Source organism: Rhamphochromis sp. 'chilingali', assembly GCF_963969265.1.
Source record: "Rhamphochromis sp. 'chilingali' genome assembly, chromosome: 11".
Taxonomy (NCBI): Eukaryota; Metazoa; Chordata; class Actinopteri; order Cichliformes; family Cichlidae; genus Rhamphochromis; species Rhamphochromis sp. 'chilingali'.
The window spans coordinates 14,663,023-14,679,467 of NC_137938.1; the positions used below are offsets into that span (position 1 = coordinate 14,663,023).

The following is a 16,445-nucleotide window of genomic DNA, read 5'->3' on the forward strand; positions in this document are numbered from 1 at the left end:
GGCAAAAGTAAGGACATGCACTTCACTGGCAGTGAATGACTGAGCAGCATCCTCTAACAGCTTTGTGTAGTAAATTTGTTTCTCTCTGCAGTGGTTTTGTCACAGTGCTGCTCTGGATACTGAAGCAGAAAGTTTACAAGTTCAGAGGTGAGCTGGCTGTGAGACAAGGAAACTATCAGGTACTGTCACTCATTCAATTTAGTCTGTGCTCTCTTATATCAAACACTTCATGAAAAAACATCCAGCTTAGTTAACTGGTAATTTTATAGCTGATAAACAAGTGTCCATTCATGACCATCAGTTTACATTTTTATCAGCAGCATCAGTGTTTGAATATTTCCCCGAGTCTTGATCCTAGTTTGCTCATTTCCATGTTTCCTACCCAACAAGTTGTCTCATTAAAAAGGACATTTCTGTCATTTCATTTCACACAGCCAAAGTGCACAGATGTAGTCAGCACTGTGTTACATTGTGTTTTTATTGAAAGTTAAGAAGAACTTGACAAATTTTCTTTCACCTTTATTTTGTCATTTAATTTGCCTTTAAGACCTACAAAATGTAATTTTTCAGTTTTTTTTGTATTTAAAGTTGCTCTTGTCACAAGGCTTAAATTCCAGACAGTTTGGATTAAATTGGCTCCTTTTTATAAACCAACAGTTTTTCTCTCTTTGATCTTGGTGATGTCAGAGGACCTGATCCCAGAGAAGATGAGGGAGGACTACCAGGATGGGGAGAGCCTGACCAGTGTCTCTTTGCACATCTTCAGACAGCGCTGGTGGAACAAGATCTTACTGACAGGCGTGTTAGAGACTGACGGGCAGCAGCATGAAACACAATATCCTCATGCTGCAGTGTTGACTGTTTACAAAGGTGAACACAGACAGGAAGGAAGTGAAGAACCAGCTGAAGATGGTTCAGACAAAGAGCATAGTGACTAAGCCATCACTATTTCAATAACTATACAGCAGTGACTCTTTTTTGCATTAAACCATGAAACAAAGTGAATTATTTTAACTGCTTCATGTTCTGCTTCACATGTTGCTTGTGGTTGTTAGTTTAAACACAGTATTTCTATATTTCTGATAAAAAAAAGTCTGTTTCAGATGCTGTTTGTATCAGACAAGCTGTTCTGAGCATTATGCAGATAATAAAATCTCTCAGGACAGTGTAGGCTTGTTGTTTGTTCTCTTCACGTTAGTGGCAACAGATTAACTCCTCACATCGCTCCACTCAACATCAACCTTAGCAGATGTTTAATAACAGAAAGCACTTTCGTGAGTGTGTGTAGCGGCTGTAAAATTACCCCAAATGTTCTACTTTAACACACCTTTCAGGATTAAAGACATGTAACAGATTACACGTTGTCATGAAGTTATATTTTATTTTAACAAAAATACGCAGATACAGCTGCTGGACTTGTAGCAATAATAAGCTCATCTCTTGGTCTAGTATAATTTCAAGAGGTTTACATTAAAATATCACCCAAGCTCAGTGAAACTTATGAGGATATTGTGTTGTTTTTATAGCTGCAGCTCCTGTGTGTCTGTGGGTGGATAAATGTGACCAATATAGAGTTAGCTAAACGTTCTGTTTAGACTGAACCCTGCTGTCTGTCTCTCGTTCATACTCTTGCTTCTTCTCAGTGGTGTATTCATGCTGCTCTGTAAAGGCCCCCAGCCAGCCATCTGTCCCATCCTATGGGGGGTCCTGAAGGAGCTGTGACGCTCCATAGGATGATTCTGGGGGCTCCAGTTGAGCCTCCAAAGGGGATTAGGCTGCTGGAAAGCGTGGGACTGAAGATTAATCTGGGCTGCTGTACCTGGAAGAAAGAGCTTTGGGTCTTTCTGAAGCTGAGGCCTAAGATGAGCTCCTGTTGAAGCTGGAAGCTCTTTGATAGTTTGTGGTTGGAGCTGGGGCTGGTAGTACCTCTGTGGCTGAGCCTGCCTCCTGGTTTCTAGAAAGGAGAATTTGGTTTGCACACCAGGTGTGTGTCCTCTTAGAGGTGTAAAAAGAAACTGATGAGTGGTGTTTGCTTGTTTGTGTTGTGTTGTAGGAGGAGGGTGGAGTTTGGGATTATCATGTTGAAGTTCCGGTTTGGGTTTGAAACTGTGTGAGGAGCTCCGCTGTCCTCTCTGTGTGTTCAGGTCTGCAGCAGTCCTCAGAGGGTTTGTGTTTCTGTTCCTCTGCTGAAAGAAGAGCCCTTCGGTAGCCACGTCTGCAGGATCAAGATTTGAATTCTTCAAAGGTGTTTCACAGAGTACAGTCCTGTGCTGTCTGTGTGTCGGGGACACAGTGTGCAGAGGGTCTGACTCTTGAATCGCTGCATTCTTTTCAGCTGTAGTGCTGATGTAGTGGGTATGATCAGGCAGGTTTAGGTGGCTCTGAATCTGGTATTCGCTCTTCTCTTTTTCATTATGCCTTGTGTGTCCAGATTCCATTGTATATTTGGGCTTTTCCACAGATTTACTCTGCACCTCACGCTCCATTTCTGGTTGAATCAAAGGCTTCGGGTACAGCTGCAGAGGTTTTCTTTGGATTTGTGTACCAGTGTCTGCTCTGTGCTGAGGTTGGTTATCCCCCCGGCTGCTCACCAGTGCTGGGCTCTGGGGTTTATGTAGAACTGTCCCAGCTGCTTTTGTCTGAGTGTTTTCAGCATCTTTATTCCAGTCCCACTGAAGACCTGTCTGGTTTGATGTCTGCTTACTGATACCAGTATCGCTATGAAGAGCCGCATGTGATGTGGCGTGTCGGCAAAGAGTGTGGGGCACAGTGATAAAGGTGACAAAGCCGGTGACGGGTTTGGAGCTGGAGTGCAGCCTGTGAAATTCCTGCAGGAAACATGTGACTGCGCTGCCCTTTAACAGAACAGCAAGACTCCGATGGACCTGCCAGGACAACCAGGAGAAGCTGAAGGGATCACACGATCACACACACACACGGTTACTAATTGTACAACAGAAAATTTAAGAGAATACATACAAAAATTGTTGATAATGATGATGTTCCTGCATGTTTATACCTGTATGAACCAGTCAGCACTTCAGTCCAGTCACTGATGATAAAACTCTCTGCAATCTGACCTTTCAGCTTCCTGCCTGTCTTTGCACAGTAGGTCTGTCCATAGACGCTGTGTACTGACAGTTTCTGTGCACACACACACAATTATTTAACACAAACTGTATCATTTGTATTTTTATTGCTGTATCATTGATGGATGTAGATGTTTATCTTGACAAACATATCATTTGTTTACTGATTGTCATAAGCAGTCTTTTAAGCAGCAACCTCCAGGGCTAAGAAAACAAATCCTAATTTGGAAGTGATAATTGTGGTACCTGCCTAGACTACAGATTACTGAGTTAAAATGCCCATCCCAGAACAACAGGGATGGGCATCAGCCATTTTTGTTACATGATCCAGTGGCAGCAGCGTGTTTTAGGAAAAGTCCCTTAAAGATCAAATGCTGGCTCATGAAAGAAGAAAACATCACATCAGACAAAAAAGAAAACAGCATGGTCATCATATAGAGCTCGGTGAAGGTGCTTTCCATGTACAGTGTTTGCTTGTGCTGTACTGTTGCATCAGAGATACTGTGGTTCTCTGGCAGGCTTGATTTAAGGTTGCATGGTTACAAGATAAAAAAAAGAACAAGATATAAAGCATGTATATGGATACTTAACGTTTTTACTCTTGATTTCTTCAGAAGAGTGCTGCAATTTGAAGGTAGTGAGAAAGAGAATGACGAGTGGACTCACAGGAAAGTTTTTACTGTCGAGTTTGAGGTCCTGCCACATGCTAACAAACAGGTTCAGGTTCAGCTGGTCCAACAGCAGATGTACAGACACGTTTCTCTTCTTGCTCGCCTCCAGAAGATCGCAAAGCAGCTCCACGTCACTGAAGCTGTCCACCACTATAGCCAGGGCCTATAGACACGTGGTTATGAGTTACTGAGGAATCACTTTACCAAACACCTGCAGTCACAGAGATCACTCACACTGCCTCAGCTCACAAGATCCAGCACTGGGTTTTTATTTCACATGCGCGGGTATGCATGCTATATTCCTTTTTACATGTACAAACATACACAAAGAAACACACAGACACATCCAGGCATACCAGTTTAGCCTTTCTGATGAACTGCCTAACCAGGTCTTTCATGCCAGCTGCTCTGCAGTCTGAGGGGAAGAAAACTTGAATCATCTGTTTAACCAACACAGGACCGCTCGATTTCACGTCTATGAAAAGGAGCAAAAGAAAACTATAAACAGCAGTGAATTGCAACAGAAAGCTCAAAAATACATTGCCCCCAAAATGTGCACTGACCTACAGAGGATTTAAACACTTTTACAAAATATTTAGTACTCCATTAGTACCTTTCAGCTGACACTGACCTGACTCTGCCAGAGTACAGTCACTGTCTGCTGACACTTCAGAGCACTGTGTGGGAGAGTTTGAGCCAGCAGATAAACTCTCCAACTCTTTGCCATCATCATGCTGCTCACTAGGATCATCTGCATGAGACAGAAAACCATTTAAAGCAACTCAACCTGGGATAATGGGAACATTAAAGATGCACGGAAATATTTCTAACCTGTGTGACTATCCCTCCCATTCTTCAGGATGTAATTCTTCTCTGGCTCTGACAGAAAGTCCACTTCTCCCTCTGCTCTCAACACCTCGTGGTAATCCTCCAAGCCCCGGCTGAGCAGACAGTCCGCTGCAAGACGAGCGCTCTCGTTGTGGCTCAGGTCCACTGTGGAGCTGCTAGATATGAAATCATAGGAGGAGGAAGGGATGCGGAGGTCTTGGAGACGTCGTCTTACCTTCCCCAGCGGCTTGGACGTCCTGTACCACAGCGCAGACACACTGTTGGAGGCATCCATGGATACAAAGCCTTATTTTCAGGTTAGAGAAAAGTTAGCATGCTGACGTTACAGCTCTGGAAATCAGTTTCTCTAAGAGAGATCTACTGATTCAGACATGCAGACAGGTAAAGAGAGAAAGGTAGATCCACCCCTGCTGAGGGCAAGATGGTTTCCTAAAACATAATGAGAAGTGACAGGTGAAAAGTGAGTCAGTCAGACTGTGGGTGTAAGACAGTGACCTTCAAGTGTGTAACTGTGAAGGTAAAGATAAAGAAATTTACAGGAAATGATGCAAAGATAGAATAAAAATATTAGCCTGTAAAATTTGAGACATCATTCAAAGAAATTCTGCTTTTAGATGTGATTCTGTGGCTCCAATACCTCCCTGTTTGTGCTTTTGTTTGTTAATTAACTTTGGCAGTGACAACAGGGCAGTGCATGCTTTGCAGTTTCCTTCCCATGGCCTGTGACAGAGTGATGCAGAGCAGGTGAGCACAGATAAAACATGGGTGGAGAGATAGAAAGCAGTGAGTGACAGGAATGGAGATCGCTGCCAGTTCAGCTCATGTCAAATAACACCTGGATGCTCACAAGACCAAAAGTGATGACAGTTAATGCCACACCCAGACAGTGAGAAGAGGCCCATAGGTCAGTGTTTTTGCACTTCTGCTTTGGTAGAGTCTAATCTCTAACTCTAATCAAATCATAAATCCTCTCATCTAAATATAACCCAACCTAAATGCATTCTGAATACAGAAAAGTGTGACTGCAGATATTTAAATTAAAGTTTGTTTTTTAAAAATACATGACTCTGATAAAGAAAGTCATAATGACACAAAGATCAATGCAGATTTTTAAATGTTTTTATGCAAATAGATTTTAAATAAAGCAAATACAAAATACATTAAAGTAAAAAAGGACTCATGTAAGAACTGCACATCTGTTAAAAACATGACAGCAAATTTAAACAGTTTATTCTTCACTATGGACTCTGCAGAAGAAGCGTGTGAGTCCGTTACACACAGTACCGAGAGTATGTCAGATGGTCTTACACACTGCTTAAAGAAAAATAGTCAAAGCTGGTTTTTGAGAGAACCACCCAAACATTACAGGTTGATGCGAGCAACAATGTGCACATGACATGAAGCACAAACAAAGCCAGAAACTGAAATAAACTGTTTCTGTTCTCGACTGGTGTTTTGCTAAAACATGAGTTTTCATGAGGATGAAGAGTGGAAGCTGTTTGACTGCATTTGTACTTTAAGGTGGAGGGATGGATGGCAAAAACATTCTTTGGAAGCAGTTAGCTCATCGGTCTGATTCACTGTCCGTCTGTTCCAGAGGTCTCGAGATAAGAATATGTTTCTGTGACTCTGTGAAGCCAGAGTTTGAGGGAGTTGTGGTCACTGGGAGGACAGTGTGTGGACAGACTGTGAGGAGGCAGAGCTGCCCTCTTTGGCTCTTGCTGCCAGCTTCTGTCTCAGTTCTCTGATTTCCTTCAGCAGTTCTCTCTCACTGCTGTCCAGCTGGGCCCGACCTCGGTCCAGTGAGACTGACAGGAAAAGAAAGAAAGGATTACTGATACAAAAACACATTTGACAAAGGAGGATAGAAGGAAGGCAGCTTCACAGTTTGTAGTTGTGCTCCAACACTTGACAGATTAGTAACAGATTATTATAATCAGATTATAATCGTGCGGTGGTTACAATAGATCATTACTTGAAATACTACCCAGCTTTGGTAAACCGATGGGGAAATACATTTTGCCACTTAATTTTTAAAAAACATGGTGATAACAAGGACTTACAGTTGGTGGAGGTGCTCTCTGAGGGTGAGCTGCTGTTCAGACACAACATCTGACTTCCTGCTGGTCTCGCAGTGGTGAAGGAGTTAGTCCTGACAGGAGTGAAGGCACCGTGTCTGTGTAGAGGGTCTCTACTCAAACACGGTGACCTTATCCTCGTCTGCCCCTCACCATCTGATAAACAATAAATACACTGAGATGAGTCTGAATAATAGACTGTGTGTGTGTCTGTGTGTGGCAGTGAGGCGGTAATACCTGTAAATGCTGAAGGGCATGGTTGGTGATGATCCTGTAGCAGAGCTCTGAGAGTCATCACCTCATCCCACTGCAAATTAACAAGCAGTCATTCTTTAAATGAACAATGCTCACATTACATCAGATGATGATGATAACAATAAACTGGGATCACAAAGATTTGTCTTAAGGTCTAAGCCCAATAAAAACTCATATATTCTGTCACTTTTCAAGCCGACACATAATAAAAATCAGGGCTGCAGCAAACAGTTATTTTAGTAATCAAGAATTCCACTGGTTATAAATAATATATAAGCACTCTCAAGTACAGTAATGTCAAATAAAGCATACATGCAATCTAAACTAAGGCATAAAATAAAATTCCCATTACTCTATTTTCTTGAAGGGGGGACTTTCTGACATTAGGAGGCAAAAAGAGACTGGATAGATTTGGTGTGTGCTCGTGTGCCCTGTGCTGTGATACCAAGTCGTTGTTATGATGTTTTTAATAATAATTCAGTGTCCAGCCTAACAGCCCAAGGTCAGTGGCTTTTTACTGGTATATGTACATTTTATCGGGCTTTATAAAAATCTTTTATTTTTATTTTATGTTTTTTTTTATTTTACTTTATAGAATTATAATCTAAAACAAAATATTTTATTTCTCTATAAATCTGAAAAACAAAAGCCTTGAAATAAATATGGTCTAGTACACCCCATGCCGCCCCTCCCCCATTAATCAGTACTTCAAGTTTTACTCAAGTTTGTAACACAAGTGTATGTACTTCTTAAATGCAGAATGTCTGTATTTTTGCCAGCTCTGCATGTTGTTCTCACCTTCCTTCCTGCCACATCTCCCACAGTGTCCGTCTCTGTCAGTCCCTCTCTCGTCCTGTCCTGCCCAGAGTCCGCCTGCTGCAGGCGTTCCCTCACCTCCCTCCAGTCTGACTCCAGGCCCAGCTGACGTGCCCCTCCGAGGAACTCCTCCCGGCTCTGTGTGTGTGTTTGTGGAGAAATATGATTTAGGTGACTCTACTGCTCCTGTTGAAAAGCCAGATGGACACACGACTTCATGTTTGACAATTACACTGGAATTTGTAACTAGCCTGCATGTCTTCCTCAGCGTTACGCAGCAGCTCTGTGCAACTCTTTCCCTCTCTTTCCGCCGGCCTCGTTCTCCTCTCCACTTGCTCCTCGTCCTCTCGTCCTGCACGCTCCTGCTCTTTCAACAAACGCTGGGACAGTGGTGGAAAAACCATGAAAGAAAAGCAGCAAAACTGATTAGACAGTGGAACTTTTAATAACAGTCACAGTGCTGGGAATTATATAAACATCTGTGAAACCACATTTCACAAGACTTTACCCAAAGCGTAACAGGTCTCATGCTTGAGTGATCTTAATTGAGCATTTAACTGGAAGCTGTAACTGTTTTGGCTATAACCAAAACTTGGTTCGTGAAACACATTTTACTTAGAAATTGTTTTCCAGGTTAATGAGAGTCACTATTGGAAAGAAATGTACTAACACAAAGGGAAGAAGTGCAGAGTGAAGGAGGTGAGGCTGGTAGGGAGTCAGGAGGGTGTTTGTCACCTGTTCAAGTTGTTTCCTTTGAACCTCCATCTCCATCTGTCTGACCTCGAGATCCTGGACTGCTGCAGCTGTCTCCTGGTCATAAAGAGTCATCTGCAGCACAAAATATCAACAAGCACATAAATCTCTGTGACAATACACTGAGTCATTTTGGTGTTCCGGTCCATTACAGGATTTATAATGTGCTAAACTTCCACTATATGAACCAGATTACTAACATAGTGAAGTGTACACATACACATCTAAACATTAACATCCATCCATCCGCTTATCCTTTTCAGGGTCGCGGGGGGTGCTGGAGCCTATCCCAGCTGTCATAGGGCGAGAGGCGGGGTACACCCTGGACAGGTCACCAGTCTGTCACAGGGCTAACACACCTATGGGCAATTTGGATTTATCAATTAACAATTTGGATTTATCAATTAACTTGGACTGTGGGAGGAAGCCGGAGTACCCGGGGAGAACCCACGCAAACACGAGGAGAACATGCAAACTCCACACAGAAAGACCCTGCTGGCCTGATGGTGGGATTGAACTCAGGACCTTCTTGCTGTGCAGCAACAGTGCTAACCACTGTGCCACCGTGCTGCCACGTGCTAAACATTACCATCCACAATACACAGAAGAGATAAATCATTGAAACTTGAAATCTACCAGTATATATGTTTTATGTGTAACTTGCTGCATTTACCTTCCTGCTGATCTCCTGGTCTAGTCTTTGTATCTGTGAGGCTCTCAGGTCCTGCTGGTGTTTGAGAAAGCGTCTTCTGGTTGTGTCCAGCAGCTCTAACTCCTTCACCTTGAGCTCTCTCTTCATGGCGGCCAACCTGAACAACACAGCACAGTGTCACCAACCCATTCTCTGAACTCCCGTCATTCATTTAAGTCATACTTCATTTTCAAAGGTGCAACGTGTACTTTGCCCTCTGCTGTGTCAGTCTCTCCTCTTCCTGTGACAGAATGTTTCTGCGCTGTTCTTCTGCTTTCTGCAGCAGCTCCTAAAACAGATTCAATTAAAACAGTAAAAACTGATTCCCTTTATTTCCACTTTATTTTAAGTGTTTGTTTGTGTTGAACGCCGCACAGTCTGAGGATTACAGTAATATACTCCTTTCAGAATTCGGAAAAATTAATCTACCTGTTGTGCATAAAAGGCCTCCTCTTCAGCCTGGCGACGTAAAAAATCTGCACGCATTGCTGACACCTCCTGCCTGAACACACACTTACATGTTATGCCTTCTTCCTCCCTCCTTATATTAAGTTTTAATATTTACTATTACAAAAAACTTTTTTTTTCTTTCTTTATTATTGTTTTGTTTTAATCTCACCTCTCTCTGAGATACTCCATCTCCTGCAGTCGTATCTTCTCCTTCTCCCTGCTTTGGTATTCCACTATGAATTCTGGGTAATGATTGAACACAGGGTACTGGCCTTTGGTCAGTGGTGTAAAGTCAGAGAGCATGGCCCTGGGATGGATGTCAGCTGGTGTGCTGCTCATGAGTCGGTAGGCCTCCTTTACCATTGCTCCAACATCCAGGTTGTTACGATGGTGGAAGAAATACTACAGAAGAGGAGAGACAGAAAAGTTCATTATGTGTCAAAATTTGTGTTCTCCTGGATTAGATTAGATGAGAAAAAATGATGGGAAAAGTACCTCAAAGTCTTGCTTCTGTGAGCAGAGGAGGAGAGGCTCACGGCAACAGATGATGTAAGCCACACAGGCCATCAGCAGAAATGATGGATGGTTGGAGAAAATGTTGTCAAACAGTTTCAGCCACTCATCCCGAGTCAGAACCTCTGAGAAGAAGGTCTCCAGCAGGGGCCACACGAAGAGCTAGAGCAAGCGGGGAGAAGTGTCATAAAAGTGCAGAGAACGTGTGATCCCACTGAGCGCGTGCAATTTTATGGCACATTATCTGACAGCCTCTCTGTGGTTCTGCAGCTTCTGTTACCTGCGAAGTAACGCCACAGTCCACCAGGTGCTGCAGCAGCTCCTTGTCATGATGAGCCAGGACATTCTCTGCCATGTTCAGGATATTCAGTGGAGGGTTGGGGAAATACTCAAACCAGTGCTGGCACCAGTTCACTGCACAACCAAACAACTGAATCAGCAGAGATTCCTGTGAAAGGTTCAGGTTGACTAAAAGAAAAGAGGACTTTTGCATTTGGATCAAATTTATATAGCAATCAGAAGTGTCTGTACACTCTAAGCAGCAGTGTATTTTGACCTCATGCTTGTAGCAGTACCATTCTCAGACTGATCAAGTTTTCAAATGTTTGCCGATGTAATATTGCAAAAACACACAGCGATGATGGAGCTCTGTAAGAAAATACCTATGACAGTGGCCACCACTTCGAAGCAGAGCATCGGATTGTTCTGGAAGAGCTTGACAAAAGGAAAAGCTACCAGAGGAAGGTATTCCACCTCTCCAAAGATGGCTGCCCAGTGAGCTAAAGCAGACAACACCCTGTGAAGAAGACAAAACAAGCAGTCACAATGTTTTTGGGTCCAACTATGCTGTATGCTCATTAAACATACAAATCTGGCGGTGGTGGTTCTTGAGTTAACCCATTAGTGCCCTTTTACACACGGAGGAAAAGTTCCTGTTAAGGTTTCAACATCGAGTCTTCTATAGTTTTCTTGACAGTAAAACTGGGTCAAGATGGACTGAGAGACACCAACACTTGTGTAAGTTTTTGATTTGCCTTTTTGTCCTGTCTCGCACTCTCTTTTCTTTCCCCTCACCCCCAACAGGTTGCGGAGGATGGGAGTTTTTCCTTCCCATTGTCGCCAAGTGTTTGCGTGATTGTTAAGGTTTCTTTCAAATAGGTACTCTATCTTTACCCTCCAAAATAAAGCGCCTCGAGGTGACTGTTGTTGTGACCTGGTTCTAAATAATTAACACTGCATTGAATTGGATTATATGCGTGAGTGTGAGCACCTCTGCAGTCCTCTCAGCAGTTTGTGACTTTTGATGGGGTATTTCTCATGCAGAGTGAGGAAGGCTGAATGTAGGCCTTTGTCTGTCAGACTGCTGTATGCTGCATGATTCTCTGGCAGGCACAGCAAGGACCGCCACACAAACATTCTGCAATGCAAATATAGAAAATTACTTATTATTTTTCTACATGCATGCCTAAATCTTCCTGGTGAAAGTTGTGTTTACCTGTATTTAGCTGGGTATTCTCCAAATGCCTTTAGCAGAGCCACCAGTCTCTTCTTATTTAAACCAGCTGGAAGTTCATTCTGTTCACAAAGAAACTAAATTCAAAACAACCCTTTAGCTTACACAGTCATTACATCCACAAAATGATGTGTGTTCTAGCAGTTTACCTCTTTATCCTCAGCTGTAGTCCCAGCAGGAGGTCTAAGGGTCTTCACTTGTGTGCGTCTGCCTGAACTCTTGGTTGGTCTTTGAACAGCCTCTGACCTTACCTTGACCTTTAGGTTTGAAAAGTCCTGATCAGCTTCACCACCAGAGACTACTGCCACCTGAGAGGGAGGCGGCTGTGGAGAGTGCCAGGGTAAAACAAACAATCAAACACACACACGCGCACACACAAAATTTCCAATCAAGACATGTGGTAACTTTTGGTATGAACCCTATTCATCACATTCTTGCTTGTCACCTTGTTTAATTCCTGCGTGAGACTCTGGACGCTGTAGATATTGACGCTTCCATTATCCATGATCGCCACAATGTGTCGGCCGTTAGGGCTTACTGCCACTGTAGTGATGGATTCATCATGGGAACCCACGTGAAAGAGAAGCTTGCATGTGTGAATGTGGATGAACCGCATCACACCATCCTGGCTCAACACACCCAGTGTCTATAAGACATCAAAATTATAACCAAAAAGGAAACTGAGAAATTCAGAGGAAATGTACAAATTAACAGCATATAGCCATATTAGTTACATGCCAGTTAATTTTCTCTTCAATGTACAAGATATGAGATTATCTTAAAAAAAAACCTACTTGAGGAATAATTTTTGAGAACGTTATTTTTAACATGAAAACAAGAAAACTGGAAAAAACCTAAACCCTTCTGGTAGTGCTGTTTGTACCTGGCTGGCTCCTCCGTCGAAGCTGTCGGGCAGGAATTCCAGCTGTCTGACAGTTCGAACCTGCGTGGGCATCTGAATCACCCTGAGCAGCTGTTTGGTGTCCAGACACCACAGGTGCAGCAGGTTGGAGCGCCCACCTGCTGCAAGGCTCTTACCGTCACTGCCAACACAGCACAAGTATGCATTAGTTAGAGACTTTTGTAAGGGGCTGTTAATGAGTGGCTGTGAGATGAGAGACCCACCGTGTGACAGCAAAGGCCTTGTAGAAGATTCTGGGTCCACAATCGGGAACAGGGAGCTGGTATTTGCAGAAAAGTGTGTCACTCTCCCACGCAAAGATGGAATCATCACTGAAACAGCTGAGGATGGTGTTGCTGAGAGGCAAGAAAAACACCTGCAATGCAAACAACACCTGACGTGGTCAGTCTACAGTGTGGATGTCCATTCATTTATATCAAATTAGTGCGTCTCGACCTATAGCACCTAGAACAAGCTCCAGCTCACCTGCAACCATTAATTGCCTAAGCAGAAGAAAATGGATGGATAGTTTGCAGAGCATGTCTGCATGCTCACCCTCTGTATGCCTACAGACTGCCTGATGTTGAGCTTTCTCTTCCTTTGGAACGTGTCCAGGTCCCAGAGCTGCGCTGTGTCTGAGGATGTGGTGATTGCATAGCGGCCTGAGCTGTGGACGGAGATTGATGAGACTGCTCCCTCGTGACCTCGCATCCAACTCACCAGCTGCTTAGTGTCTATGTAATTAACCAGAACAAGTTAATTTGTAGTTCAAAAGAAGAACCAAATTACACATTTTGGATTAAAATGACCAGCTGCTACTGGGAGAAATGAAAAAACCCGCAGAGTGCTGGCTGGCTGTGGTTACAATAAAGAAAATCCTTTAAAAATTTTTTGTTAAGAATAAAATTACAATTCAATTTTATTTATATAGCGCCAAATCACAACAACAGTCACCTCAAGGCGCTTTATATTGTACGGTAGACCCTACAATAATTCCGTACAATGAACTACAAATGAAAAACTAAGCAGCACTTTATGTGTGAGGACGTACCTTTGTCGAAGCATTTAATAGTGTAGTCAGCCAAAGCCACGAGGAACTCTGTAGTCCTGCGGAGGCTAAATGCCAAAGAAGTGCACGCCTGTCCTGTTTTCTGCACCAGCCGAAATCTATCAATAAAATAAAATCAAATAAATTTCAAAAGCATCAAAGGTTTTAAGACTCCATTCTGAATATATTTAATATTCTAATTCAAAGGAAGAACATTTATGAATCAAACAATCCTGGTTGATAAAAGTAAATCCTAAACAATACAGAATTCTGTACATTTATATACTAAATAACCAAGTGTCCCTCATAGCCACACACCTGTTTCTACTGATGTCAAAAACATAAATGTTGCCATGGTGATCCCCAGCCAGGAAGGAATCACCAGTGGTGTCGAAGGCCACGTGGAGGAAACGCACCGTCTTGGCCTGCTGAGCAGTGCGGACCACAGTCACTAACACACTGAAAAAGGCAAACAAGGCACCTCATCAGAGACAAAATAGTGTCTGAGTGAATCATCGCTGCTCCCTAGTGGTCACCTAGAAAAAGATCTACTACGATCTCTCTGCACCTGTGTGCATTAACCACCTGAGGTCTTACTTACACAGGTGTGGGATATGAGCTATGTTAACATTACCTTAGGAATAGAACAATTTCTCACTGGCACAGATTCTTTATAAAAGAACTGAAATCGAAATCAAATTTCATCTCTGGGCTCCTTGATGGTGGTGTGAGAGAATGTTAGAAAGAAAATGAGTGAATAGATCATTCTTGCATTATTTAATATTTTCTAAAAACAATAACCTAAAAATGAATGATTAGCAACAAGGATTCGACCTAAATGAAAAGAACAAAATTTGCTTGTTACTAAGTATTATACAAATTTTGCATAAATTTCGTTCACAGCAAAATATGATCAACTAGCACGAGACATTCAAAGCATGTTTTCTGTAAGAGAAAGAATTTAACTACATAATTTAACAACCCCAAGATGACATCTGACGACCTCCCATGAACCCTTAATGACGAGTTATGACACGTTAGTCAAAGATGTGGCGTGACGACCATGTGATGTTTCCAGTTTTTTTCAAGGGCAGCTGCAGAGGCAGAGACCACCCTCTTTAACTTCTGATGCACACTCACTCGTTCTGTTCTACAACCAAATATGACAGGAAGCAACAAAAGACCTCCAAGGTTTTACTCCTAGTAGGGTTTCAAGGAGTAAAGAGTTAAAGGTTTTTGCAACTTGAAAACAGTCACTGTGCGTACTACAAGAAAATATTTTTGTGTTTCTGTGTGTGGAGTGAAACTAGAACTGAAGCAATGTGCAAAGATAAAGCAGTTCAGAAACAGGTATAAAGATAAGGTTTTCGTTAGGTATAAGAAAGAGAGAGATGTTTGAATGTCAATAAATGTCTCTGGTTAATTAGTTAGAATTCCAGGTTTATTCAGATTTTGCAATCAACACACCAAAATTGGAGGTATTTGGATTTTGTATTTCACACAGTGTATGTAAATGCAAGTAAAAGTGAAATTATAAATATGTATATTGTTGTTATTGAGGTTAATATCAATAAAGAGGCAGGATAAACAATAATGGATTTACTGGCAAAGAGTCGGGTTAAATAAGTGTGCACTTCTTCCCACTCTTTTGGATATGTCAACTAAGTCAGCCAAAGTGAAGCAGTGTATTTTGCATGACTTTCTGTGTACTGCTTCCATGTTCAAAAGAAACTGAACTAAACAGCAAACAAATAAATGCCAGGTCTCTCTTGGAAATGAGATTTTTAATCTCAATGAGATTTTTTACCTGGATAAATAAAGGACTAATAATAAATAATTGCCATAGACAATTTCATCCATGTCTCATCCACGGATGTTTGATTGGGGTGAAATTTGGGGTGAGGTCACAGTGCACTAGTCGCAACATTTTTATATTCATGAAGCCAGTCAGAGACTTGTGAAGAAGATTTTCATTTATTTATTCAAAATTTCCTTTAATTTGATTCACATTCAAACATAAATCATTTGTAAATCTGCGATTTGCTAGAACTACAGTTAAAGTTTCATAGTTTTCTAGGATTACTGCTGCCTTAATGAACTAGTAAAACATAACTAATTCTTTGATTGCAATTAGTAAATAAAATAACTCATCACAACAGTAGTAACGAATCAGTATTCGTTATGTAAATACCAACAGACAGCAAAAATACTTAAAGTAAGAGTGCCAAAATACAGCAATCACGGGAATACAGACTGACAACTTAGAGCGCTATGTGTAATAAAGATGCCCCGCATGTAAATGAGTCCGTGCAGCATCAGCTGCTGACAGTCTGAGAAACTAAAGAAGACTTTTGTGAAAATTAAACCTACCTCTTCCCCGGTGTTGGTTTTCGATGCCAGATTTTACCCTCCTCTTTGTTCCCAATGTCCGTCACCTCCATTTTCAAAAAAGTCCACACAGTTCAGGAGGTAAATTTACAAAACACCGCTTGAGTTAACTTAATGTCACTATGATATAGCATGGCTTCCCCGCTAGCAGGTTAGCCGGCTAATCTTTTTACAGGCGGGGTAAACAGCGGCAAATTTAAAAGAGTAACATTGACGAAGTGCGGTAATGAGAGAAACCGTTAATGCCCTCGATTAAGGCTTAGCAATGTAATTCAGATTTAAGTAGTGCCCTAAAGGTTTAGCTGACCCCCTACGAACAGGTTGTATTCACTTGTTATTGTTTTGTTTATTTTATTGGTTGGGTTTAAGAACAGTTATTTTGTCGCCCAAAATTGACGAAATACGGCAGAAGGCGTGGCCAAGGAACATG

The 16,445-nt window shown here is 42.1% G+C and overlaps 2 protein-coding genes across 3 annotated transcripts; both read right to left on the minus strand.

Annotated features, from left to right (window-relative positions):
• Window positions 1-659: 659 nt before the first annotated feature.
• On the minus strand, window positions 660-5,125 carry LOC308405536 (uncharacterized protein). The gene is made up of 6 exons (XM_080896207.1): window positions 4,592-5,125; window positions 4,392-4,511; window positions 4,117-4,235; window positions 3,756-3,923; window positions 3,020-3,144; window positions 660-2,907 (listed from the first exon to the last, which is right to left on the minus strand). Exons 1-6 carry the CDS (start codon window positions 4,881-4,883, stop codon window positions 1,575-1,577), a joined length of 2,157 nt encoding a protein of 718 aa, XP_080752333.1. The 5' UTR covers window positions 4,884-5,125; the 3' UTR covers window positions 660-1,574.
• Window positions 5,126-5,692: 567 nt separating this feature from the next.
• On the minus strand, window positions 5,693-16,396 carry tbc1d31 (TBC1 domain family, member 31). 2 transcript variants are annotated; one of them, XM_080895891.1, is made up of 23 exons: window positions 15,998-16,396; window positions 13,946-14,086; window positions 13,631-13,746; window positions 13,135-13,313; window positions 12,804-12,955; window positions 12,562-12,721; window positions 12,124-12,324; window positions 11,828-12,001; window positions 11,661-11,740; window positions 11,436-11,582; window positions 10,828-10,961; window positions 10,446-10,579; window positions 10,148-10,327; window positions 9,822-10,054; window positions 9,632-9,704; window positions 9,412-9,491; window positions 9,185-9,320; window positions 8,494-8,586; window positions 8,010-8,138; window positions 7,741-7,896; window positions 6,925-6,994; window positions 6,673-6,843; window positions 5,693-6,417 (listed from the first exon to the last, which is right to left on the minus strand). In XM_080895891.1, the coding sequence occupies exons 1-23, from the start codon at window positions 16,066-16,068 to the stop codon at window positions 6,269-6,271; spliced, it is 3,159 nt and encodes a 1,052-aa protein (XP_080752017.1). In that variant the 5' UTR covers window positions 16,069-16,396; the 3' UTR covers window positions 5,693-6,268. The 2 variants fall into 2 exon arrangements, with proteins under 2 accessions (XP_080752017.1, XP_080752016.1); XM_080895890.1 differs by having other exon boundaries at window positions 11,661-11,755.
• Window positions 16,397-16,445: the final 49 nt, after the last annotated feature.

Coding starts and splice junctions, on each gene's coding strand:
- LOC308405536 (XM_080896207.1), bottom strand. CDS start 4,883: ATGGATGCCTCCAACAGTGTGTCTGCGCTGTGGTACAGGACGTCCAAG. Junction 4,512..4,591: donor TGGGAGGGATAGTCACACAG/GTTAGAAATATT, acceptor TGTCTCATGCAG/ATGATCCTAGTGAGCAGCAT. Junction 4,236..4,391: donor CTGTACTCTGGCAGAGTCAG/GTCAGTGTCAGC, acceptor TCCTTTTCATAG/ACGTGAAATCGAGCGGTCCT.
- tbc1d31 (XM_080895890.1), bottom strand. CDS start 16,068: ATGGAGGTGACGGACATTGGGAACAAAGAGGAGGGTAAAATCTGGCAT. Junction 12,002..12,123: donor TCACGCAGGAATTAAACAAG/GTGACAAGCAAG, acceptor CACTCTCCACAG/CCGCCTCCCTCTCAGGTGGC. Junction 6,418..6,672: donor AGAGAGCACCTCCACCAACT/GTAAGTCCTTGT, acceptor TTTTCCTGTCAG/TCTCACTGGACCGAGGTCGG.